General features: G+C 40.4%; 1 protein-coding gene across 2 annotated transcripts; it reads left to right on the top strand.

The window, feature by feature from the left end:
• Positions 1–68: 68 nt before the first annotated feature.
• Positions 69–27,731, top strand: NUDT3 (nudix hydrolase 3). Of its 2 annotated transcripts, none has more exons than XM_035122598.2 (5): positions 69–796; positions 15,786–15,896; positions 16,485–16,529; positions 17,792–17,876; positions 19,867–27,731. In XM_035122598.2, exons 1-5 carry the CDS (start codon positions 698–700, stop codon positions 20,037–20,039), a joined length of 513 nt encoding a protein of 170 aa, XP_034978489.1. In that variant the 5' UTR covers positions 69–697; the 3' UTR covers positions 20,040–27,731. The 2 variants fall into 2 exon arrangements, with proteins under 2 accessions (XP_034978489.1, XP_060133016.1); XM_060277033.1 differs by lacking the exon at positions 69–796 and adding an exon at positions 12,282–14,060.
• The last annotated feature ends 63 nt before the right edge of the window (positions 27,732–27,794 follow it).

Here is a 27,794-nt window from a genome sequence, read left to right as displayed (position 1 = left end):
GGGCCGCTGTCAGCCCTTGTGCAAAAACGTTGCGCCAGACATCTGGCTCAGTGTAGTTTCGGCGCGCGGAGGCTGCGTAAGGCTGCGATGGCGGCGGAGGGAGAAAGGCGCCCCTCCCCCTTGCTCTCGACACCGTTCCTCTTAGTGTGGCTCTAGTCTAGGCGCAACCTTCGCGCTGGGAGGCGACGCTCTGTAACGGGTGTCCGGAACCGAAGGGCAGGGGGGGGGGGTGCGCGCGCGCGAGCGATTCCCAACCCTCGGCTACGCCGCTTGCGCCGCGGCCCGTCGGAGGCGAGAAGCTTCAGCCAGCGACTTTCTCCTCCCGCTGCCTCTGCGCCGTTGGCGTAGCATGTCCCAAGATGGCGTCGCGGTCGTCGTCGTTGGCGGCGGTGGCCGGAGCGCTGGCGGCAGCTGGGGTGCCGACGTGGGAAGAGCTGAGAGGGGGAGCGAGGCGGCGGACGGCGGGTGGTAGCATTAGGAGCGAGTAGCGGCTGCGGAGAGGGTTTCCCCCTCCCTCTCGGCTGGTGTGTGAGGCAGAGACTCTTCGGGATAGCGGGTCCCCGCGCCTCTTCCCCCCCCCTCACCCCGTGGTTGGGAGATCCCGACCCTCTCCCGCGCGGAGCCGACACCCGTCCCTCGCCCCCACCCCTCAGCTGCCTCCCTAGTGGGTCCTCCCACCCCTTCTCCCGAGCGGAGGATGATGAAGCTCAAGTCCAACCAGACTCGCACCTACGACGGGGACGGATACAAGAAACGGGCGGCTTGCCTCTGCTTCCGCGACGAGAGCGAGGAAGAGGTGAGTGAGGAAAGCGGGCGGGCTGCGGCTGGAGGTGGGGGAGCATGAGCCGGGATGGGGGTGGTAGTGGTGGTGGGAACTGGGTGGCTATTAAGGCGCGAGAAGAAGAGGCCCCCTAAGTGTTGCAAGTGCGCGGGGGGGGTAGCAATGGCACACCCGACATGTAAGGGAGGCGGGATAGCAAACGGGAAGCTCCGAAGAAGCCGGGGGGAGATGGGGGAGGAGGCTAGATGGTGCTGCTGAAAGAGGGACAGAGGATGAGGAGATGGGTGGAGCTTGTGGGGAGGGGGAGGGGGAGGGGGAGGGAGGGTGTCTTTTCTTAAAGGATTCGTAGGGTGCGAACAACTCCCTTTCCCCAGACAGAGCTTCCCCAGACGGCAGGCATGCGGCAGTTTGAAAGAGGACGGAGGGGCTTGCTTCCTCCTTAGTGGCTAGTACCGAGAGTAACATGCGGTTGTTACTAGGCAAGAAGTGACATGACTCCCCTCATTAGCGTCTGTCTCCTGTCTGTGAATCGTTTTGTGCTGGGAGGTGGCACTTCCGAAAAGCAAAGCTTTCCGTTGTTTAAAAGCTCTGGCTGCACACTTAGTGCCTGGGGCCCAGTGGCCAGTCCAGATGTCCAATTGCACGTTCGGTATCTGCACCTTTAAATAGTTATACAAGCTACACTTGCTGAAATTCTCCTTCATAACTGTTAAAGGTGAAAGAGGGCTGTTCTCTTTTGTATCTGGCCATCTTTCCCGGAGCTCAAGAATGTGTGCAATGTAGACAACCTTAATCTCCTAGAGTAGAGTAAGTTCCTGTGTAAACGAAGGGGGTCCTCATAGGAAGTGCTGAATTATTACATGTCTGACCTTAAGTCTCCAGAGGCATCAGAATTAAACTCCCAAGACATAGACAGGCAGGTGGTGCAATAATTATTTCTAGGGGCCAAAGCTAGGCAGTTGAGCAGGGTTTCATACTCTTACCTCTACAACTTTTATGTGGGAAATGTGCAATTCCATGTATGTTTTGGTAACTTCCACAGTGTTCAGTTTGGGCTAACTTCCAAGTAAGTGTGCATGCACATAGGATTGCAGCTTGAAGGGGAGTGCCACAAAGAAGTGCTAGTCTCTAGAAATTATGGTTAAGAGATCAAAGGCTGTGTGTGTGTGCAGTTGTTGAAACAAAACTGTTGTGGCTCTTTTCATGTATAGAATGCTATGCAACAAGTAAATGGTTTAGATTGCAAGTTTTGGGGAATATTGACCCACTTTTTTGCTGATAAAGTTTCATGTGAATTGATTGGGCTGTATATATACATAATCTGTTCTGTTAAAAAGAATGGCTACTAACCTCCTTGGTCTTTAAAAACCAGAAGCATGAGTAAGCAAAACATACTGTGGTACAGGGTAAGTATATGATTTTTAGTAGGAAAGTAACAGGCAAAATCAAATTATCAAGAGCACCTCCTGATTCCTAGAGTCGCTTAAATGATGTGGATGAATGAAGGAATAGTTTTCTCAAGGCACAATTAAGAGGACAAGAGAGCTCAGTATTGTGATGGGATAGAAATGAGGAAAGCATGCAGAATGAAAGATTTAAAACAATGAACGGTGACATGAACTGGTGTGGCGTGGCATGGCATGGGATTTGGCAGTGATCTGCTACCACCATGCTCAGTTAAGCACATCATATGACATGGCAGAAAGAAATTTGATTCTGGATTTATAAAAAGAAACTGGGATAAAAGGAACTGGTTACTTGCCAGAAATTGCCATTAGAGGGGTTTGTGAGAGAGAAAATGGGATTGAGAGACTGGTTATCCTGACAAGTCCCACCCCCCTCCCCACATATTGAAGGGGGTAAACTTGCATTTAAACAGTTTATTTCAGTTTAAATTTTAACACATATTTTAGGTTAAATATCAAGATATTCCTATTAAACAACATGGCATCTTAGATGTAAATTTTATTTAAATAATCTGTAACATTTATATAGTGTTGAAGTGTTCGAGGTACTTAACATGCAAGTAATATGTCATTAATCCTTTCAATAATTTTCTAAAGCAGGTTAAATTTTGTTACCATCATACTGCAGATAGGCAGCTGAGGTTAAATGTGAGAGAGCAGCTTCTCTTTACCTACATACTAACTTCATAACTGAGGTGAGATTAAAATTAAAGATTTATGGAAGTCCTAAGTAAATAGTGCAGTGTAGCAAGCAGCTTTCTTTGCTACCACTCAGAACTCCCTAACTAAATTCTGTCGGATTGGGGTTGTCAATGTAGCCATTTCAATAGGCTCCGGTAGACTTTCAGGTAGTCTGTTGCAGTTTGCACTGAGGAATTGGGCCAAAATCAGCAATTATGGGACATTGTTGACCTCTCCAGTCATCTGATCTTCATCTAGACTAAAGTTTGCAGTATTTCTGCTGACCATCTGCAGGAAGGCTTTGTAGAGCAACAGATCATGGTCAGTAATTTCCTCTGTCTGCAAGCTGGCATGGTTGCACAGGGAATATGGTGCTTGGGCCTAGTTGCTAGAGGCTGTTGGTGGATATCAAGGCACCAATATTCTGTCAAGTTAGTTTTACCTAGTTATTTGTTACTTAGGTTCATTGTGTTGTATCCAGATTGCTGAAATTTATTCTAATTGAAATCAATAGTATTTCATTTAGCCATAACTAACCAGGCCCTTTTATTTCATTGGGCCTAAGTTAAACTAGAAGTTAGTTTGAATCCAATGTATTGTCATTCTCATTATATTTGTAACTAGAAGAAATTGCCACCAGGAGGAAAATGAATTGGGAGTATTGCCTTTTTAAGGCATGTAGAAGCACTTAATTCTACTGCCAGGGTGTCTGTCTGTATATGGCTTGTATTTTTAAATAAAACATGTATGTACTATTATTTATTGCACTTATTAGCTATTTTCTACTTTAGACATTCCAAAGTGATCTGCATTAAAATTGCAAAGCAAAATAACAATTAATTCAGTACAATAATATTAACATATCAAAATCTAGAATAAAAGTCAAGTCAAATCACAGAATCAATTAAAAGCAGTATTTCTTATCTTACTTTATCTTTAATAAATTCAGTGTGACTTACAGAAAATTATTAAAATTAAAATTAAAAAATTTCAGATTACAGACCAATAGAATGAAAGACAAGCAGAAATTTTTATTATTAAATTTTCTATACCACCCTTCATCGGGGATCACAGGGTGGAACAATGGGAGTTTCAAACATTGGCAGAAGTAGGACCTAAGATGTTGAATGGAGTACATGGTCATGCATGTACAAGTGGAGGTGATCCTGGGATCCCAAATTCAGGTAGGTAGCCGTGTTGGTCTGACGCAGTCGAAATAAATAAAATAAATAAATAAAATGTCCAGTAGCACCTTAGAGACCAACTAAGTCTGTCCCAAGCCATATAGCAGCATAAAGTTAAGAACCAGCACTTTCAACTAAACACAAAATAAACAGGCAACAATGAACCAGTCTGACTTTTTCAAGAAAAGGGTAGTCATTTTAAAAATTACTAATAAGGCAACCAAATACAGGTCACATCCAAACAGAAAAGGGTATTAGACAGTATTTCCACCATTTGGTGGAGAAGGTGGGTTTCATATTTACAAACACAGAAATAAAATCAGAACTATTGTGACCATTATTCCTTTCTCTTGTTGGATAATGCCACAATGATTTGGAGGTGAACTGTTTTATACATTAGGAAACAATATCCCTTCAAGTGTTTTCATGTCTTATGCCTATAGGTCAGCCATTCTCTAAGAAACCTGCCTATCGGTATGCTATTCTACACAGGCTTAAACCAGTTAAGTTGGATTTCAGTGAGCCAGTAACATTTCTGGCTTCATAACAATGTTTATGTGGCTGCAAACACATACAATTGGTTTTGCTGCTCCCTTACCTTTTTGCCCCTCAAATGCTGACATTGATCCTGGTTTGTTTAAACCTGAGTTGCCTGTTGAGACTAAACATTGGTTTAATGTCCATTTACTGAACAGGATATTAAGACAGGATTTCCTTTCTGAAGCTGGTGTGTGAGAGGAAGAGGGAGGAGTACTTAGGCTCTATGCTTGTTCTCAACTTTGTGAGCCATAGATTTATGCCTGGGATGGAGAACCTGCAGCCTCCATGCCATGTGGTGCACAACCTAATTTTATGTGTCCCACAGTATTTTAAGATTATCCTTGACCTTCCTTTCACCATTTTTGCCTCAGGAATGACCCTCTTCTGTAAGCATGTGAGATGGCTTCCTCTTCTGCTTGACTAAGTGTGTGCTACACACACAATCCTAAGGGACAAAGCAGGAATGGTGGTGGTGGAAGAAGGGCAAGTGAGCTCTCTTGGAAGATGGCTTATTGTGGCAAAGAGCAGAATATTCCATTGAGTTGTTTTTTATTGCTTTCTCTCCTTGTAAGAGGAAGAGCTCTGCAGAGAATGAGACAAACCATGAGGGATGAAAAGTGGGAGTAGAAACTGCTCTGTGGGAGCGGGAAATAGAAGAAAGTTGAATGGCTTAATTAGTGATGTGAGGTGAGAATATTCTGCAGAGAATATTCTCCAACCGTAAATTCTGTGTCATCTACACAGCTGCTTTAAATGTGCACATCTAATTAATCAAGAATATTCTCCAAAAGATTATTCTCGAGAATTTAACATCACTAGGCCCAATGTAACAATTGAGGGAGCCTTGGGTCATGTTTAAGTAGATTATGAAGCATGGGCGTAGCCAGGGGGGCAGCTGCTCCCCCCGATCAAACAATAGAAATACTAAACTAACTGACCAATCACATTGGTTCTGTCACCCTAACAAAGTTCTGACCCCCCCCCCCAAATCCTGGCTATGTCCATGTTATTAGCTATTTTAAGCTAATGTTGTGAGGTTTACTGGTAAGTCATGAACCAACAATGGTTGTTTGACGCTGGGGCAAAATAAAACAGGGCGGACACTGCATGGAATTATGGACACACTACCATGGTTAGCTATCAACACCTTTGGATAAAGGTCTGTCAGGTTCATGTCTCAACTTGAAAATAGGGGCAGCTTTGAAAGGGTTTGACATAATGAAAGGAAAACAAAGAGGAGGTAAAGGAGGAAATGTACCTTAGTAGAAACTGCATCTATGCACCACAGCAACAGGGTTGAGTTTCACATAGAATCATAAAATCATAGAGTTGGAAGAGACCACAAGGGCCATCCAGTCCAAACCCCTGCCAAGCAGGAAACACCGTCAAAGCATTCTTGACATATGGTTGTCAAGCCTCTGCTTAAAGACCTCCAAAGAAGGAGACTCCACCACACTTCTTGGCAGCAAATTCCATTGTCGAACAGCTCTTACTGTCAGGAAGTTCTTCCTAATGTTTAGGTGGAATCTTCTTTCTTGTAGTTTGAATCCATTGCTCCGTGTCCACTTCTCTGGAGCAGCAGAAAACAACCTTTCTCCCTCCTCTATATGACATCCTTTTATATATTTGAACATGGCTATCATATCACCCCTTAACCTTCTCTTCTCCAGGCTAAACATACCCAGCTCCCTAAGCCGTTCCTCATAAGGCATCGTTTCCAGGCATTTGACCATTTTGGTTGCCCTCCTCTGGACATGTTCCAGCTTGTCAGTATCCTTCTTGAACTGTGGTGCCCAGAACTGGACACAGTACTCCAGGTGAGGTCTGACCAGAGCAGAATACAGTGGTACTATTACTTCCCTTGATCTAGACGCTATACTCCTATTGATGCAGCCCAGAATTGCATTGGCTTTTTTAGCTGCTGCATCACACTGTTGACTCATGTCAAGTTTGTGGTCTACCAGGACTCCTAGATCCTTTTCACATGTACTGATCAGCTTTAGGACTGGTCCAGGCTAGGTCAAATGATACTCACTTCGCTCCCCTCTTGATATAAATGGATGGGTTTGAAGAGGTTCACCACTTCTCGTTTATGAAGCCAGGAATGTTATGCCTGAATTAGCTCAATGAAGGCACAATTCTTGGGCATTTGTGCCTGAAATGGGTAACTAATATCATAACTGAGAGGTTGGCAATGCGTTTGGGCTGGGTCCAAGGTCTGTGTTATCACATTGTGGGTGGGGGGGTGTTGCCATTAAGTGTCATTGATACTTATATATTTTCAAATGGGATTGTTCCTGAGACAACTCAGCACATTACAAAAAAGTGATAAATTCCAATACACCCTAATGCAATCTTATTTTGAGCATTGTAGTGTTGGGAAGAGAAAGTAATCTTCTCAGCACTTAATCTTACGGTGAGATGAAGAATCCTAACCAAACTGAACTCATTTAAAATGTGTTTTTAAAGTGTGGGATCTTGAAATAACTTTATTTCCAAATCTGCATTTTATCCAGATTTGTAATACTAATAAGTTTAGTATTGTTTATCAATAACACATTTTTGATGACTAACCATCATGATTTTGCTAACACTAACACAGCAATTTAACAATCCTAACCAGTGGTGTCAGTGGACATGGAGTATTAGACTAGTCCCCCGGGAAGCTTCTGCCCGGCTAGGGAGGAAGGTGGCATGCTTATATGGGCCCAAGAGCCTTCCCACCACCTTCCCAAAGCCCACCCAGCTTTGAAGGAGTAAGATCCATTAAGTATAGTGGTGTTTACATGTGAAGAATCGTGCATAGAATTATGTTGTAAATATGCAGTTGTTGGATCAGGGTAGAAAGCATGCTGTTCAAAATTTAGTGAATCTGGAACTTTATTGAATTATGAAATGAAAAGTGCTTTTGCTATTATTATTATTATTGTTATTGTTATTGTTATTATTTTATTTATACCCCGCCCATCTAGCTGGGTTTCCCCTGCCACTCTGGGCGGCTTCCAACAAATATAAAAATACATTAAAATATCACAGATTAAAAACTTCCCTAAACAGGGCTGCCTTTAGGTGTTTTCTAAATGTCAGGTAGTTGTTCATCTCCCTGACTTCGGATGGAAGGGCGTTCCACAGGGTGGGCGCCACTACCGAGAAGGCCCTCTGCCTGGTTCCCTGTAGCTTTGCTTCTCGCAGTGAGGGAACCGCCAGAAGGCCCTCGGCGCTGGATCTCAGTGTCCTGGCTGAACAATGGGGGTGGAGACGCTCCTTCAGGTATATAGGACTGAGGCCGTTTAGGGCTTTAAAGGTCAGCATCAACACTTTGAATTGTGCTCAGAAACGTACTAGGGAACGTGTTAGGAAACCAATGAAAGTAAGTGTACTCCGAAAAATGTCAGGAGGATGAGAAGTTGATCAAGTTTCATGGGAACAATAATAGCATCCATCTTTTTCCGCTCAACGAATTAACTATTATTACCTTATACTTCAAATAGTATTCTGCATTTTAATGTGTTATCATTATAGCAATTTTTAATCTTATGGTTGGAATCTACAAATTAAAACACATGTTACAATCAGCTTGCGTAAATACTAGAAAGCAGCAGTATCTACTGTACAACTGGAGTACAAAATCCAAATGGAAACAGTCTTACGGTAATTCATAATGCTTCTCATGTAAAACACCCTGGACTTGTCAGCTGAAACTTCATTGGAATTTGTTCTTTGTTGTTTCAATTCAGCCTCACACATGGTACTGGGGTGTAAGTATTCTTTTCTTGTCAAAAAGTATCCTTCCCTAATATAGACACTGGAAAACAAAAAGCTTTGGAAATCTCTAGTGAAATGTAAATATCACAAACTTACATTGTTGCAAATGTCCACTTTCAGTCTTTTAAAAATTGCTCCTTGCAAATAAGTTCATAAAGTTTACTACAATAATGTGTGTTCTGCCCACTCACATGCATGTGTATTAAGTCACTTTTGGAATGTGAACAGTCTGAAAGTGGTGGCTGCATTTTTAGCATCCCACAAAAAGTTTACTTACCCCTGAGTTGGTGAGGCTCATCTGATAATACAAACTTGAGCCTTCAGTATCGTTGACCCAGTTGGATGGAATGTTCTTCAAATAAAGATTTGGCAAGTGTCCTGAGAATTAACTTTTAGACATTTGCTGAAATTTTTTCTATGCTGCCAAGCATACATAGACAGTTAAAGAGGAAGGGAATCTTTTTTTTTATAACAGCTGCTGATCTGTGATCTGGCAGTTTGGTGGTATTTATTTATATATGTTTGTTGTATGTCACTTCATTTTTTATTTTATTTTTTGCAAAATTGCACGAGTATTTTTATAATGTTTATTCTGCCTACTCATAAGTACATGTGTTTGAGACATTCACAACGTGAAAGGAGGAGTCCAAATATTACCCTTTTCCAATTTAGAGGTCTTCACTTTTTGCTCACCTGGAACAGTTCTTAATTTTGACAAGCTTCCAGAGAAGTTGGCAATTCTCTCTTTCTTGAAATAAACATGCGTCATATATGGGTACCTTATTTTTAAGCATTAAGCAAAAGACTTTTCCATGCTAGGGAACTATTCAGATTCTTAGTATGCAATCCTAACCATATCTCCTCAGAAAGAAGTCCCATTGATTTCACTGGCGCTTATTCCTAGGTAAATGGGATTAGGATTAAAGGTTTAGGGCTGTATCCAATGCTACATGGACACCCTCTTCTCTCCATGTGGCCCCAAACATAGAACTCATAGATGATGGCCTTAGCTTTTTTTGGGGGGGGGGGTTGTCATGTAATAAAATGGCTGCATAAAACGTTCTATCCGATTTTAAGACCTTTGAAAGTTGAAGGTTTGAGGCTTTTCCAGAAAGTGACATGTTCCCGTTATTATATGATTTTTGAGAACCGAAGTACAATTGGAACATTTTGCTTTTTAGCATATTCTGCAGTTTAAATATTACTTCAGAATGAAGAACGTGACACAACTCAATTGCTCTTTTTAAAAAACAAAAACAAAAGAGGAAAGCAACTCCTTTACCCGCCCCCTTTTCCATTCTGTGTATATCGTGCATACAAAGACCTGCTTGTTAAGCTGAAGGGAGAGAAGCAAACTATATTTTCCTCATTTTCCCTCCTTCCTTTATTCTTGACAGTTCTTCAGTTGCTTTTCATAATACCATAATACATAATGCTTTTCATTACCTGAACTCACAATGGGTTTTAAGAAAAGGAAACAAAAAGAGAGGTGGTAAAATCGTTAATTGGTGTTATAAGAGAGATCCCAAAATAAATTGATTTCACGACCCTTTTTCTCAGAGTTTAGTAAAATTGTTGGGAGGGACTTGGCAGATTGCTTTTACCACTTTCTCAAATGTGCTCTCTTTCTTTCCTATTTCAGTAAGTAGTACGAACTGCGAGAAACAAGCCTTCTTATTTCTGCTATACCCATGTCATTTGCTATTGAACTTTGCCAGAAGCTCCTCCCCCTCCTTCACTCTTTCTGCCATTTGATCACTTTGCTGACAGGTCATGGGAGTGAAGTGAGTATTAAGATCCAATTCCTGCTTGTGTTCTCACACAGTCAGTTGAGCAGTCTTAATAGTTGTATACACAGTAGGATGCCTCTCACACTTCCCCTGAAGATTTAGAGAAGTGCTGTTTTGAATTTTTGTTCTGTGGAGCGTTTCAATTTAGCAGATTCCTCAAGGGAATGATCTATGCAAATAACTCTGGGTGAGATCCAACACCATGCCGGTGGAAGCAACTTGGGACTTCCTTATCCTCTTCTACCTTCTGCATCCGTAATCTGCTCTGGAGGAAGGGGAAGCCCTGTTTGTGCAGGCGAAAGTGTGTTGCACCAGTGGGATATCACAGTGGAATATCATCAATAACAGTATGCTGAGCACATACTTATTAATATGTATTGCATTTATTTGTTGCTTTATATACAGAAAGATGGCTCAAAGCAACTTAACAATCAAATAAATTTCAAAAATAGCTAAAAATTGATTTCCAACCATATAACAAACAAAATAATGTACTTAACTGTCCGCAGCTGAAATAAGTGAGAAGCTTAACTTAACTGATCATGCTCTTGCTGTTTTCTGAATAATTACTTAATTAGAGCATTGCTTTCAGAGCATTGCTTTCACTGCTGAGTGGTTTCCACTGAGTAATACCACATACCAGTATGTTTAAACTTGTATGGAAATTTGAAAATCAATTTTGCAACAAGCTTTTCTCACCCCATTGATTTTACCTATTTCAGAACACTGTTGAATGACCCTCATAGATGAAGAGACATTGGAGGGTTCCCCTTTTATATCGACACTATAGGTTAGGACGCAGGATTGTGATAAAGCATTAGGCTTTGACAAGTTTGGTTAAGATTTCCTCTGTATCAGGCTTTCACTGTAGCCAACAAAATGAGAAAGGCTTCTTATTCCAGCAGGTTTTCTTATGGGCTGAAATCCTCTTTAGCAGTATATGCTCATGGGAGTGAGTAGGAATATACTAGTGAAAATATTGATGACAGGCTCCTAACAGTTATTGATTCACCATCTTCTGTAAATGGATCTAATTCTTTTTTAAAATTCTAATGATCAAGCTTTGGTTTAGAAATACTGCATGGTAGCTTTTCCTGGATTATGTCAGTTCAGATTGCAGGAAGGTGGTCACATGTTTGAATGCTTCCTTAAGTAAAACAAATGCTTGCTGCAAAGAGAACAAATAAGTGAATGAGAAGGCTAGGCTGGAGTCCTTCTCCCCATGACAGCCTTTTATGTGAAGCGAGTTTTAACATAGGAGAGCATTCAAACAAATGAGCTGATATGCAACTTGGGACCTTTATATAATGCAATCTTTATACCTGCATGGTTGGCTTCCTCCTCATACACCCGACCACATTAGTCAACCTTTTTAGAAGGGGGAATGCTATTATCCATTGTACAAACTGTGATTTTATTAGGATAGGGTAGTGGTAGTGGTAGTGGTAGTGGTAGGAAGGGTAGGATAGTGTACTATTCAAAAAGATAATTTTTCTTTTACCACTTGGATCTTAAGTTTAGTTAGAAAATGTTGGAAAATGTTGTGGACATCATTTTGAAAATCAACTGAGTAGGCCATGTAACATTTAACCATTATTTAGCAATTTGTGCACAAGCCTCTTTGAGCTCAAGCTTCCTTTCTTCTTCCTGCATGGGCAGGAAGACTTTTGCTGAGTTAATTTTCATTTTCATTTTCAAAGAAACTTGGTTTAGTGTTGTGTACCAACTAGGGATCCTCCTTTACAACAAGTAATGGCTAGTTGCAACCAGAGAATCGGACCATAGTTTTAACTGGATCATGTGTGTCAGCATGCCTGTTGATACTCCAGAAATTGATACTCATGAAGATTGATGAGGCAATTTATTTTGCTTTAGAGCATTCCATAGTAAGTCTTATATGAGAATTTGACGGCTTTACAGGCCTAAATGCTTTCTATGAATTTACCTAGAACAAGATTTAGGTTGACAAATTTGTGATCTTTGTTTAAATAACACCATATTCATATTTAACAACTCCCAAGTGAATACCATTAGGCTTAGTGAGTTGTTACTTCTGATTCTTTTTCATTAGATCCTGTGCACTACATTAAAAAAGAAGTTTGCTGTGTGTATCATATGACCATTTCTGCAGGGATAATGGATGCAATGAATTCAGTTTCTCTTCTGTTCTATGCATTCTTCAGTATTCCTATTTTTTGGCCATTTAGTTGTTTAACTGCTTCTGCTTTCCTTATACTGTGTTCTCACAAAAACATGTACCAGAGAGTTGTATATACACTAGATATTCTCTCATGCTACCCTTTTCTCTGCAGGATCCCATAGCAAAGTGATTAATTATACATAGGTGAACATCCTGTGTACAATTTGTTTCATATAAATCAGTGTAGAATTGTATTGTATTTTGCCTTAGATAATGTTATTATGTTACATAGTCTTACAAGTGATTTTTTAAAGTGTTGGGAATCTTGGAAACACTTATACTCATTTCATAAAGTTATTTGTTATAATCCAATTATTTATTGACTTTGTGCTAGTGCACATTCTGAAGAGGTGGTGACAGGTGCTCTAGCTGAATGATAAGTCTGAAAATGGTTATCAAGCTTATCTAGAACTAAAACATAAATCATGAAGCAAGAGCTGACAAATGAGGAAGAGAAATAACTTAAGAAAGAGAGGAGGGCAGACAAATGCAGGTGTCTATATTGTGGGTTGTGGGCATGGTTATCAAATTGTTGTAGATGTTGAGACTATTTATCTGTTCTTTCGTAGGGTTGCTACTGAATTATCTCAGTTGGAATTTGAAATAGATTGGGAGTTTTGTTGTTATGAGGGTTCAAATCAGCGTTTCCAAGAGGGCAGGGTTCAGATAGAATTCTACAGGATGTGGTATTAGTGTGTGAAAACAGCCCAGATCCAATGATCCCCAGGCATGCACATCCAGATGGTGGAGAAGTCTGGCCCAGGCATCTTCACTTGGTTGCAAGTGGTTGATAGCTAGGTGCAAAATGCGCCTGGCACCTGGCTAATTTCCAATCCTGGATGGGAGCAGAATGAAATATGTGACAGGGAGTGAATGGTAGAATTCAAACATGCCTGTGCAAGGGCATGGGACCCTTTCCTGGGGCTGGTGCAGTAGCAGTTACTTAACACCACACTATTTATCTCATATGCCTTGCACCCCACAGCTCAATTTGAACTTTTCAGATTCCAAACAGCAGTTCTGATTTGTGGATGAATTTCTGAATTATATGAAGCCCCTTTTCAAGTTTTCTGTTTTAACTTGAAAGAGTTTCATATACTTATTTCCTTTAGAAGCTCTGCTGGAGAGTGTGGGATACAAAACTGTTGACCATAAAAAGTGTGCCTGCTGTCAGAGAGAGGTAAAGGCACAATCCACTCGTAGGACAATTAGTCTACAGAAAGGGCAAATCACAACTTGTCAGTAAGACCAAACTTTTATGTAGCAAAACAAAAGTGCAACAAGCATAAATTACTAAATTAATGTGCATTCTTCCACTGAAGGATTTTGAGTCAAAGTGATAATACAACAATGTCTTTTGCTCAGGTGACATAAAGGCCTCGTTCATGAAAAATGCTAAAGCATGGTTTAGTGTTATGAGAATGTGGTTGTGCAAGCATCAGATTCTCGCCCTCCCCTCTTCAACGGCTGCAAGAATGAAATTGGAAGGTTTCACTTCTGCTTTTGACTGAATGTGAAAGGGGACGAAACCTTCAACATTATGTGGCTTCTTGTGAGTTCGTTCCAGATCTTCAGTATGGATAAAGATACGGTATATGTATGTGTGCAGGATAAATGCTATGGAACTGGCACATGGATTTACTTTTTCGGAAGGTTCATTCTGAAGTGGTTGTCTGAATCTATTGTAATCATATTGTCAATTTAATAATTTATGTTGAAATCCCCAGAGCAGCTGTCTTTGATCACTTTGATAATTGTTCTGATAGAGTTCAACATTTATAATATGTTGAACTCCATCAGAGTCGTGGCAGAGGTTTGGAGTACCAAGTGCCAGCAGGAGTTTCTAGTTGCAGAGGATGGCAGGATACTCAATGCTTTTAATCTCTAGTCAGGGTTAGGTTTGCCACCATATTTTACTGGGAGAATGTGGAAGTAAAAGTGACAGTAAGAGTATTAATGTTTAAAGAATACTGTCATAGAACACCTCTTGAAAAAGGAGGTATCTTCAAGTTCCTTGATATAGTATGTCTGTTAATAACATGGAATGCAAGAGGTGAAAACAAAACAGACTTGCTTTTCCTGTTCAGATTAGTTCTTCTGAAGCCTGGTGCACCCCTTGAAAAATGTATTGCCTTTTGTTAAGGCAGCTCAGCCAGGTGCTCAACCAGCTGCTGCCCTCACATAGTGGGTCATTATGGAAATGGTTGGACTCTCAGGTCTACCACCAGTGGAAAGGTGGATGTTGACTCCAGGTAGCCTGCCCAGGCACTGTCGATGAGAAACTCTCCCCCATTGCTCTTGATAACCAGTAGGTCCATTCCCACTCGAGGAAGTCTGATACAAGTCTATCCCTTTGGAGTGGTGAGTCAGGCTGCAGTTGCCAACATACTGCACACATTCCAGCTTGTCAAGATCCTTCTTAGACTGTGGTGCCCAGAACTGGACACAGTACTCTAGATGTGGCCTGACCAAGGCAGAATAGAGCAGTACTGTTACTTCTCTTTATCAGGACACTGTACTTTTTTGATGCAGCTTAGAGTAGCATTAGCTTTTTGCTTTGCTGCTGCACCACACTGTTTGATCTACAAGCTCCTTTAGTACCCTTAGATACAGCTCACCAGGGCCTGGTGATTTGAATTCATTTAAAGTAGCTAGGTGTTCCCTTACCACCTCTTTTTTTAAATCACAGGCTTCAACTCCCTTCTTGCATTGTTTATTCTGTTACCACAAGGTTGGGCACTGCTTTTCTTTGGGGTGAAGAAAGAGGCAAAGTAGGTGTTGAGCAGTTCCGCCATGTCTCTGTCACTGAGTAGCATTTCTTCTTCTTCTCCCCACTGAATTCATTCTGAGCTCTGGCCTGCAACTGTTGACTACTCATGTATACTCTTCTTCCATGATTTATTTTTTCTTCCATAGAACCATAGAATTGTAGAGTTGGAAGGGACCACAAGAGTAATTTCTTATACATGCACTTCTTACATCTCAGCTCATCTGTAAGCTTCATGTGCAGCCACACAGTTTCTTCAGGTGCTTACTTGTTGGAATTGTCTGCCTTTGTGCCTTCAGTATGTCACCTTTAAGAAACTCCCATCCCTCTTGGATTTGCTTTTCTTTGAGTATTTCTGACCACGGGACTTCACCCAGTAGTTCCTTAAGCTTTTTCCTTTGCCTGTGTATAATGAAACTCAAGAGGACATGATGACTCCATAAGTATAGAGAGAAGATTAGCAAAAAAGAAAGCGAGAGATTTCTTATAAGAACTTAACCCCCACCCCCAACCAGTCAGCAGCATTCTTTTGTAACAAGATTGTATTCTGAAGTTGAGCAGCCAGTGAAATAATATATATATATGCAAGTACTCTGTTTTCCCCCCGGTAGGTGCTGTTAGTGAGCAGTAGTCGTCATCCAGATAGATGGATTGTCCCAGGTGGTGGTATGGAGCCTGAAGAGGAGCCTAGTGTGGCTGCAGTGCGGGAAGTTTGTGAAGAGGTAAATCTCCAAAACTTGCTTCGGCCCTAAGCTGTTCATGCTGCTTATCAATTTCTTATTATTTTTCCTTGGTCTTCTCAAAACAGTCCCTCTATTGAAACAAATCTCTAACCAATTAATAGTGCTATGGTTTTGTTAACTCTTTATGAACAAAACTCATTGTTAGTTCCATCTGTGAGTTGAGATGGATACTGCTGTAGAATTTGCCCCAGTACTCATAACTGTAAATGTGCATTTTAACCCCTCGTTTTCCTAGCCCAAATTTTCCCTCACCCACCCCTTGCTGGTTTTAAACACTTCATGATGTGCCTTCTCAAAGCTGCTTAACTCACAAACACTGGGGGATGGATAGCAGCTTTGGGGGCAATTGTAATCATGAAAATTACATGAGGAAAGGATTAAACATCCTCTACCCTAGTGCTGCTATCAGAAGCCAATCCTCTCCCCCGACCCTCCCAGCTGTTTTTAAGCTTTGGCTCTTCCATAAGCTTTTTCCGTCATAGACCTTCTACACCATGTGTAATTTGGCCCAGACTGAAATATTGAGCTGTAACTTATCTTTCTTTCTTGTCTTTGAATTTCTCACAGGCTGGAGTGAAAGGGACATTGGGAAGATTAGTAGGAATTTTTGAGGTAAGTTTAAGCATTTTGAGGAGTTGGTTAACACTTTTCTCATTGGCCCTGTTCACACATCCCTGTAAGCTACAAACAGTGCTTGGAATCAGCTACTTTGGTTTGGCAAAGTTCACTGAAAGTAGTTCCTATTATTGCTAGGTGAAGTGAACATGAATTAAAAGTTGCTTTGCAAAGGAACTCTAGTTCAAGTTTGTTCTCATATGTGTTTTTTTTTACTCTTTAGACCAGGGATGCAAAACTACCTACAGAAGGATAAATTATAACAGGGTTCCTACCAATGCCAGTCAGCTGATGACTGCTGTCAGTGAGTCCCACTTACCAAGGGACAATCAGAAGCTGGCTACTGAATGTCTTTACCTGCCCCATAACCCAGTGTCATATATGATGTTTGATGTCAGGTGTGGGACAGTTGGGTGTGATTTGAAGCCCTTGTGGGCTGGAGGTTCCCCTCCACTGTGGCAAATCATCACTTATGCCTTACATTCACTTGCAGATACAGCCATTGTGGTATCATGCATATTACATGATTGAATTTTGAAAACGTAGAGCATCCACTGAGACAGATCGTTCAATTTCCCTATGTTTCCCTAATATCTAATGACATCCCCAGAGACAAGAAAAATGTATTGCTTTACGTTACTGCAGCGACCAGAATACTGATCGCATAGAATTGGAAGGGGGAGAAAATCCCATCATTATTAGAATGGCAAAACAAACTCTGTGAGTTTGTAGAAATGGCAAAATTGACAGCAATTACCGGTATTAAAGGCCACTCAAATCAGAGAATAATCAAAGAGTTGGATGGAGTGAAAAACCATTGTTTCAGAATTGAAATATTAACAGACAATGTGTAAAACGTGCAGGGGTAAGCAAGAAAAGAACAGTAGAATCAGTTGAAAAATTATTAAATTATAACAGCACATCAAGATGGAAGAAGTAAAATATTGAGATCATGCACGGGTGAGGGGGAGTAGGGGGTATGTGGGAATCTGTAACATTATATATAACATAAATTTTCTAACTGCGTTGTATTTACATACAGCAAAGGGAAGTCTACAGTAATGATGTATATTTTAATTTAGGTAATTTATGTAATAGGCTCATGTTAGAAAACGAATATGGATTTTGAATTTGATTGTGTATTTTGCTTCTTTTTGGTTTTGAAAGAAGAATAAGAATAAGAATAAGAATAATAAGAATAAAGTTTTGCAGGTGTTATGAACCTTGGAACCTAACTTTAATGTTGCTCCTCCTTTTAGAACCAGGACAGAAAACACAGAACATATGTTTACGTACTTATTGTCACAGAAGTATTGGAAGACTGGGAGGACTCTGTGAATATTGGTGAGACACTTACATTCATCTATATTCCTGATTCTCTGTAGGATTGTAATAGCAGAATCCTCTTCTCTGTATTAGATTCAGCTTTATATCAGGTGTGGGGACTGCAGTCCTCTCACCCTTTCTTTTTGGCCCTCGGGATTCGCCCCCAGGCCACACTTTTCACTAGCCCTGCTTCACACCTTCCTTTACTGCTTTTGCCTGGCTTCTTGAACCTTGGTAGATGTTGCTTAACCGGATGAATGTGGGGGTGTGGGTGGGCGTAACAACCTCTGAGTTTTGTGTGCCTGGAATGCAGCCTACAGTAAGAATAATAAGAATCACATTTGATTCTCTGTCCACATTTGTCTCTGACTCCCCCCCCCCTCCCACTGGCATGTGGCCTAGATGGTTGCCCATGAGGAAATGCAGCTCTCAGGCTGAAAAGATTTTCCTCACTCCTGTTTTATATATGTAGGTGATTGTGGCCGGGGTGTTTGGGGGGGGGAGAGAAAGTGTAAGAAATAGAATTGTACTATTTTGTTTAAAGTAGAAAAGGACAACCATCAGTATACAGTTTCCAAAATACTCTGGGCTTGGCAGCTCTTGTCAGACTCCTATAAATTTCAGCTTTCTGTAAAAAAAAAAAAAGACAGATAAAGAATTCTAGTCCTGATGATTTCAAAGAGAATTTGATTTAAAAAAACTGAACAGTCACAAAGAGGGCGAAAACCAGATTTTGGAAGTGGAAGAGTCTTAACTATCTGTTTCCATGATTTTTTGCAGCATCACTGATTTTTTAATTTTAGTTTGTCCATGTTTAGTGTGTGTGGAAATTTACTAATTGCCCCTCCTATAGCAGTCTCAAATCATTGCAAAATTCATATTAATGTATTATTCTTTTCATCCGATGCTTCTTCATGCCCATGTTTTGATTCACTTTTCTGTATGATATTACACATCTTGTAGAATAGCATATTACTTAGAAAATTGCTTCTTACCAAATTTATTTCCCAGCTTCAAACTAACCACAGTCCTAACCTTGTTTACTTAGATGTAAATCCTATTGAAATCAGTGGGGCTTTTTCTCAGATAAGTGGGATTAGAATTGCTGCCTAAATTATTTACAGAATGGAAAGAGATGAATATATCTCTCAATGAAATTCACAAGCACACAGTGATACACAGTTTTTCCTATAACTTTCCTTCTCCCATTGATTTTCTCTAAGAAAAGTGAGCAGCTGCATTCTGTTAGTCTCAGGAGCTTCCTTACGAAATGCATTGTTTTCCAGCTCATTCTCCTTTAGAAGAAACAAGTGAGATCTTAGTTGTTGTTTTTTAAATTTTGGAAAATATTTGTTAAACTAAAGATTTGCTGCTGTAATGTACCGTAGGACTGAAGAACCTTCCTCCTCCAAGCGCCACATTCCTTTGGAGGGCTGGTTATTGGGGACTGCATATTGGGATGACTGGGGCTAAAGCTCAAAGTACACTACCAAAGGATATACATCCCATTCTCTTACCTTGCTTTTGGGCTTCCCATAAGCATCTGGTTGCCACTGTGAAAACTCAGTGCTGGAGTAAATGGGACATTGGCCTGAACTAGCAGACTCTTCTCGTGTTCCTCCCATACGTGTGCTGATCTGCTGGTAGGAGGGAAACTGCTCAAAGGTGGGGAAAGGAGAACCTGGAGAGGGTATGAGGTTCTAGGGAGAGGCTGGTGGGATGGTTGGGAAAGCCTAGCACACAAAATTGAGCCCACACACTAGAGGTCAGTCCATGCCCCCCCCCAATGTTGTATTGTGCGAAGTTAATCGTTACAGTTGTATATTGAAGAAGTGAACATTCAGTGAGTCATTGTATCACAGGTGCCATTGAATTACTGTGTGCTGTTGCAGTGCATTTGCAGTAGGAATAGGCATACTATATGTCTGTGGAAATTATCTATAGAAGGAAATATAAAATCATTAATTGCTTTGCTGTGTTACTAATTTCCCCGTCTCTCTTTCTACAGGAAGGAAACGGAAATGGTTTCAGATAGATGATGCCATAAAAGTTCTGCAGTATCACAAACCTGTGCAGGCTTCATATTTTGAAACCTGGAGGCAAGGCTGTTTGGCCAACAATGGCACTCCTGTTGTGACCACATCATTCTCAAAGGAGAGTGCACTGTCCGACATCAGATGACTGAAGATGGCCTTTTGAGAGAAACAGATTTTGAAAAGTAGACTGAAACTTGGATTTCCTTTTCTCCCCTCTTCTTGCCTCTTTCACATGCTTCCTCTTGTCAAACACGACATCAGCGGCAGCCTTTGGCAGAGCAAATATTTGAGTGTTGCATTCTAGTGCAAAGTGGGGTTTTCTTGCTTTTTCTTGGATATGTATTTTGTAAAACACATATTGTGCATGAAGTGCCCCTTCCCTATTAACACAGTTTTGACAACCTGAAAGGCAAGGCTACTAGCTTCACCTTTGCCTTGTCTTCTGAAATGCCCCTATGTATGTTGTCCCAGCCATAGCTAGGCCTCTTTATCCTTTCAGTTAAAGAAGGCTGAAATGTGAGCTCAGTTCTTTTAAGTCTTAGATTTTGTACAGTAAGGTGCTGTTGAGATCTGTGTGGTGGTCACTTTCTCAGCGCATGCGTGTAACCTTTTTTTAGATGGAGAAGCCTAACACTCTGATTTTGCGGGATTTTTTTAAAATGAGCTGCTTCTGTAAAGGAGGGCTTCATAATCTTGTTTGCCTTTTGTTTGTTTTTTTAAAAAGAAACTTATTTTGTGACAGTGCTAATGGCTGGGCCAGTTTGACTCCCTGAACCCCACTCCCTTACCCAAATTTAGAACAGTGACACTTAGAGGAGAAGGCCAAGTTACAATACCCTGAGAAGCATTCTTGGTGCTCCGTTCTTTCTACAGATTCAGTCAATATGTTGATCATCTAACAATGAACAGAAACGCAAGGAATTTGTCACCACTCACTCAACAGCACACGGCCTCAGAAACTAAATGAATTCCAGCCTCAATAAATAGGAATCAGGGATTCAAAATGAGTTTAAAAACTAGTGAACTGAAGCATCGAGCCACCAATGCTTTCTGCTGGTGTGGAATTCTTCTTCTTCCTGCTGCATACTGCTGATATCTCTTTTTGTCCACATGCCTTACACCCTACTAAACTGGATGTTGTAATTTGTGCTACAACATTGGATTGTACTTTTGAGTGTCACTGCATGGTGGGACAGTTGCATTACGTCCCTGAAAAGAAGTCCCAGGGAAAAGCTTCAGGTGTTCCATGTCCTTTGTAGCATTGCAGCACTTGTAAATGCACCACGGAGCATGCTCAAATGTAAACTTCATCCCTCAGTGGCAAAGGTACAACTGGCTCCCAAGCAGAAATGCTGATGTGGAGAACTGTGTCATTTAATAGGATACCTAACCTGATGCATTGGCACATGTCACATGTTTGTTTCTATTGATGTATGTTTCATGCTGTCTTGATTTGCCAACAGTGTTGTCTAGTTGGGAGATTTTGGAAACGGTTGTGGGAGGGGGTGGGCCTGGGGAAGGTTTGGGGAGGGGCATTAGTTAATCCCTGGCTTGGGACAGGACCTAGTTGCTGTATTTGGTGACTTCTTCTATGTCAGATTATAGCCAAGATGTGAAATTAAACCTGCAGTACTCTTATTTAATTTATCATTATCTCTTCCCATTATATACTTAACAACATAAGAATATATGAAATAGTCATGCAGCATGAAGTAAAAGTATACTTTCTACTTTGGAAAGTTGCTGTCAAATTTGAGATACAATTCTGTTTATTTGCTTGAGTTCCCTATTTTTAGTGAAGGGATAGCATTCCATAGTGTGGGATCACAATGGCAAAAGTGAAGCCAGTGATCACTAATGCCAAAAGTTTTTACACAGGAGAAGGCTGAGAGGCATTATTCAATGAGTGGCTTAAACGTGAATGTCTAGAAAAAATCTGAAATTATGCTGCGCCACTTCGCTGCCCTTCATCTTAAAAAACAAAACAATAAAAAATTAATTCAAAGGGCTTGATTAGTGTCTTGAAGTGTACAATATAATTTCTCTTACTAAGCTATATGTGGCACTTTCCAATATAGCAAACTGTTGCCTTCAGCTAAGGGGTTTTGTGTCTCATTGAATAGATTAGGCATGAAAGATTGAAAGAGAACTGAGATGCCTGTAAGGGTGACTGCAGTTTTAATATCTACAGCATGCACACTTTTATATTAAAAAAACACTCTAAAACGTTTTTATAGGGCTGTTAAACTGACAGTTTAGAATAGAATATCGTTAATGATTTGCTAACAGCATTTTTTTTTGGGGGGGGGGGTGTCCAGGAAAAATAAATTGTGCCAAGAAAGTAGTTTAATGTGGGATGGATTTATGCTGTTAATGCAACTGCAGTGAGTGGCTGATGTTTGCCTTCTTAACTGGAAATGGAAGATGCAGCTCCTGAGGTTCAAATAGTCTGGAATTCTTCACCAGTTGTGTATTTTAACCCAGTCCTTGCTCCAGCTTATTAAGCCTCACCTTTTCACCTTCTATTAATGCACTATAGAGATAAGTCTACAGCTTTCCCAGTATCTCAGGGTATTCTGTAATTAACAATTCATGAAACTTCCTTAGCAAGATAAATGAAAATGTCACCATATCAACTCACCTTTTCAGAGCATTTCTAATTACCACACTGGAACATTCTGCATTGGCAAACAATGCATCTAACATAGGGTATGTAATGGGATGTTTAGATTCAAGCACAACAGTACTAAGAAGGTAGACTGATCCTCGGTTTAACATTAAGAAGTCTTAATTTAGACTTCCTACTGTGCTTTACCATAACAATGCAGCTTTCTTTGGTCTCTAAATCCAAAAAGCTTTTAGATTTATATACTGTATTCAGGTACTGCTGAAAAGGGAGGTGAAAATGCTTAAGAATTATTCCTTCCAATAAGTTTTAGATTTAAATTGAGGCTGAGCATCCAACATCCTGAAGACTGCATCTGTCCCTCCACCTAACCTGTGCATCTCATAGACCTTGGGAACCCCAGCTTTTATTTTATATGTAAATTTCTAGTCTTTTAACAGTTGCAGAGAGGAGGTTGAATCTTTGATTGCAAAAATAATTGCTGAACTTGTGCACTTGAGTCAGACAAATGCTGGTATATCATGGGCAGTGTGATAGATCTGTTGATACATATTTACAAATAATTTGTTCAGATTTAATGCCAGTGCTTAGTGTATTGTTCCTCATTTATGTGAGGTCTATGTTGGTTTTTGCATTGAAGCAGCCCTACTTAAATCAGGGTTGTCTTGCTGCTTAAAACTAGTTTTAGCAGCAAGTTTGCAAGTAACTGCTGGGTAATCTTCATGAATCTGAAGCACGGGAGCATTGTGAGTGAATGTACAACCTCTGCTGTTTTTCCAGTATGGAGAGAGATGGATTTTCTTTGCTGGGAGGACAAAACCAGCTTCAGGCTCTCTGCAGTTTTATCTGTCATCCTGTTGTAAAAAAAACCGCAATAGTGATTTTCTAATGACATCCCTTCTGTGTTTCAGTGTCATAGATTAGAAAGTGTGTGATGTAGAGTAAATAGAATATGCTGGAGTGTTTTGATGTATCTAATTAATATTTTTGGGTTTAACCTTGAATTAGCTCCCATTAGATCCTCTTGAAAATAGAAAAAACAACTTTGTATGAAAGTTTGACCTAAAATTACAGTCATTATTTTAGATGCAGCATAGCTCTTATTTCCTGAAAAACTTTATACTTGTTGTTAGCCATATTCTTGTAATCACATCCCTCTGTCGCCAACTCTCCTTTTTTCTAAGAAGCCCTCATTTTGTTAACTAGTTTAAAATTTTGCCAAGAAAGAAATGGAGTGCCATTCTCTCCTAGTTAGTAGTTATACCAGAACTTACAAAATAAGAGATTGGTGAGCTGCTTGTGTTCTGGAAAAAAGCTGTTAATTCTGAGGCTATTAAAATTAGGCTTACCCAGCCCTCTGAATACCCAGACTTACTTCTCAGCTACCACCTACCCAGCCCCTTCCCTCCTACTTAACCATCAGTCCCTCAGCCTGACTTGCTTTGCAAGTATGGCAGGTAGCAGCAGTGGGCTGTGGAGTTAGGCAGGGAAGAGATTCTTCATGTCCCCTTTCTGGCCTATGGTGCACTGCACAGCCACAAATAGCTCTGGGGTACAGAGTTTTCCCAAGGGCTACTGGAAGGGTGGATGCCTCCCTTTCTTTCCTTAAAGCTGTAGTTAGCTGCTGCCACCTATATCAATACCATAAAAAGGGTTGAAGGGAAGAGGGATGTTGGGGTGTGCATGTCTGTGGGCAGGTTAGGAAGACAGGAGTTGAGAGAAATTTGAATTAAATTTTGAGCCAGAGAAGAAGTTGGGGGGTTGCAATCCTTTTGCAATTGAGCATTACACAATTTGGAGGATGAGCCTCCTAAACCTTGTTCTTCCGAGCCAAGAAGTACAAGCTCAGCAACGTAACTTCTTCCAACTTGGGTGTCGTTTTTCATGAAAGTAAGATAATTGATGAAATTTGATTCAAATTCCTGCTGATTCTGAAATCAGATTCCTTAAAATGAGTTACTCTCTAAGAATTATAATTGGAGTATGTATTACTGTAGTGAAAAATTCCAGGAATCTTGTGTGGTGGTGACTGAATTCACCTGTTTTCTAACATTAAAAGTGCAACTTGTCCTGAAAGGGGAAAATAACAGTTTAAATCAAATATTGTGCATATTTCATAATGCTTTGTCTGGTTTTATTCATCTGTCAATATGGTTGTTTCCAGACACCCCCACCCCACTGGTGGTGGGGTGGGGGGTAGCGTGTGTGTGTGTGTGTGAGAGAGAGAGAGAGAGAGAGAGAGAAATGGCAGTGTTGTGGGCCTGTTTTACACTGGAGTGGTATGTATGCTTTAATCTCTGTAATAAAGAAGCTGCTTTTGAGTACTATTTGCCACTTCTCATGACAACGGATTTTATTAGAACCATTAATACATTTTTTCAGTATGATCGTTTGCTAAGTATGAATGTTGAACTGTCCATGTAGCTCGATTGGCATTTTAGTCTTTCACACGTATAGTAAATAATGCAAGTGAGCAGTCAAGTAATCTTGGTGTAATATCACAGCCACTTGCAAAAGCAAATAACCTCCTTGAAGGGGTATACCTTTAAAAAACAAAACCCAGACACACCTCCTACCATCAAAACAGTTTCTCCATGGTAGAATTGTGGATAAATTTCCGTACAATTCTAGCATGGTCCTCTACTTGTAAATTTAGGCAGGGTTTCCCAAACTTGGGTCTTCAGCTGTTTTTGAACTACCATCATCCTTAGCTAGCAGGACCAGTGGTCAGGAATGATGGGAATTGTAGTCTGAAAAAAACAGCTGGAGACCTAAATACGGGAAACCCTGATTTAGAGGATACCAGTGCTGCTTAAGGCTTGTTAGCTTATTGTCTCACATGACTCTCAACAGTGGGGAATGCTTGCTTTTGTTTGGCACTCTTTAAGAGAGAGGGGTAGGATCATTTATTTTGGCCTTGTTTGCTATAGTTAAATAGGAAGAGCAGCATGCTGGTGCACATTGTTCAAAAGTTACAGTGGTGCCAGTTCCCCTGCTTCAAAAAACAAGCCTGAGCGTGGCTTGTTGTGTTGTCAGAACCTGGGCTTGTAGTTTGTTTCTCTTCAAATATACCATGAGCAGTAAGTCAGGAACAAACCATGGTTCCACTTGTGTATTTGGGGGAATCAATCTGCAGGCACTTGGATGACATGGCAAGCCAGATTGGCTTGTTTTGTCAAGTGGGGGAGGAGCTCATTCACATTAAACCATAGGCAAATTGGGCCATTGTCTCAAATTTGAATGTTCGTGGATTTGTTGAAGAAAAGTTTATTTCTGAACCCTTACACCTCATGTTTTATCTATTGTCTTTAATTGCTTCTTGTCTGTGATGTAGGATGTGACAAATAAAGTATCTGAGGACCATTCTGCCAAATGTCACCTGTGTCCCCTTTGACATGGCAAGAGGTAGCCTTTTATATTCTCAGTGCTCCGCAAAACTGTCAACTTTACTGAGCAGTATAAAAAGAGGGTTTGTACAGTCTGACAATGTTTTTCATGTTTTAATTTGTACTTGCTGGTTCCCCTTTATTTTTGTTAAATGCATATTATGAGAGATGGCTTCTTGAATAGTGACAGACTGCAGCTGAATTCTGCCAAGCACTTGTCTCATGTTTGGATATTATATTTTAGTGTGCCCTCTGAGAAATGAAACTCAAAATGGGCAGCTAATTTGAGTATAGCAGGGCGCTGCTATTTTGGGACATGAAGTTCAATAACATATATGTCAAATGGCCCCAAGATGAACTCTTGCCCCATCCTTAATGTTGCTGTCCTCAGCGAGGCACATCGGCTATGAGGCCATTGAGATCTATGGACCATGTGATGTGTGAGTAGAAAGAAGTGAAATAGAACTTTTAACGGAAGGTTTTTTAAATCATTGTTAATAATTGGAATTTTCCTATCATTAAATTAAAAGAAATGAATGAATAACTCCTTTGCTAGAGGTGAGGAAAGTAAACAACTTATCTGCTCTGTTTTTGTGCCTGCAAATGTGCATGGCTGCCCAACTGCTCAAGTTTGAGATAGGAATAGCTTCTGTTTTCACCATAGATTTCAGGAGGCTGGGATTCTACTCCTAGTCCCAGATTTACATTAATTGTGATGCTGTGTAGTTCACAACTATGGGCAGGATCCATAGTTACATGATCAAGGATATGCATTGTATGCAGAAAGTCCCAGGTATAATAGAGACATCTAGTTAAAGGAACTCAAACCGTGAGACCTCTATCTGAGATCTGTTGCCAGAATAGAAAATACTGGTCTGACTCTGTATAATATACCTTCGTATTTGCTCTAACTCAAATTTTCATATGTAAACTTAGCTATCTATGAAGTTTGTTCAGTTGATAAAAAGTTGCTAAGTGGCTTTTGGGGGGGCACATATGTTTGTAATTACAAGTATTATATTACAAAAACACGAGCACTTTCTAGTTTAACACTGGAAGGAATATGGCTTAATACCATCTTTTGTAATAACATGTGAACACACAAATGCACTTGTTTCCTCTTAAATTACAATTCCTTTTATATGCTCAGTCTCTCTAACCTCCTTCCCCAATTCAATGTAAAGGGCAATACGTATACAATGCATTAATTGGAAATTATAGCAGATAATTCATTAAAACAACTAGTGTAATATTTACTGGGTGCTAAGGTAATCTTAATTGATCCCTTAAGACCATGGCCCATTTTAATGACCATCGTTGAGGTTGAATAAAGGCTCTGACTGCTGCCTGCTGCTTCAAGCAATGCAATTATTGTTTGTCAAAAATATTTCAGGTTCCTAGCCTGGAGACTGTGGGACCATGGATTTCATTGCTACTATCAGTGATGAAAAAAATACTAAAATGTGGGCTGAAATTGGTATTTAGTTAAGTTTTGTAGAGGGATTTCCTCTATTACATGCTAATGTATATTACACAGTGTTATGTATTTAATGTCACAAACAGTGCACAACAAACACAGTATCAGAGTTAACTCGTAATCTTTAAAGATGGAGAATTTTTAAGATTTTAAAATTAAAAATGAAGATATTAATGAAAATGCATAGTGAATCCTACTGTCATAAGCATTGCCTAAATGCCTAGGATCTGTAACCTGTTTTGTTTTTATTTACCACATAATCTCTAAAAGACCATGCACTTCTCTTAAGTGCCCAGCACAGAATGGGAAATGGCATCTGGAATATTTAATAAAATCTTCCCCATCCCTTTCTGTTCTGCAGCTCTTTCTTATTAGAGGTAAATCCTTTCGGGTATTCATTGTCAATTGTAA

Source organism: Zootoca vivipara, chromosome 7 (assembly GCF_963506605.1).
Source record: "Zootoca vivipara chromosome 7, rZooViv1.1, whole genome shotgun sequence".
Lineage (NCBI taxonomy): Eukaryota > Metazoa > Chordata > Lepidosauria > Squamata > Lacertidae > Zootoca > Zootoca vivipara.
The sequence above is the reverse complement of the archived record's forward strand: the minus strand, read 5'-3'. Positions and strand labels throughout refer to the sequence as shown.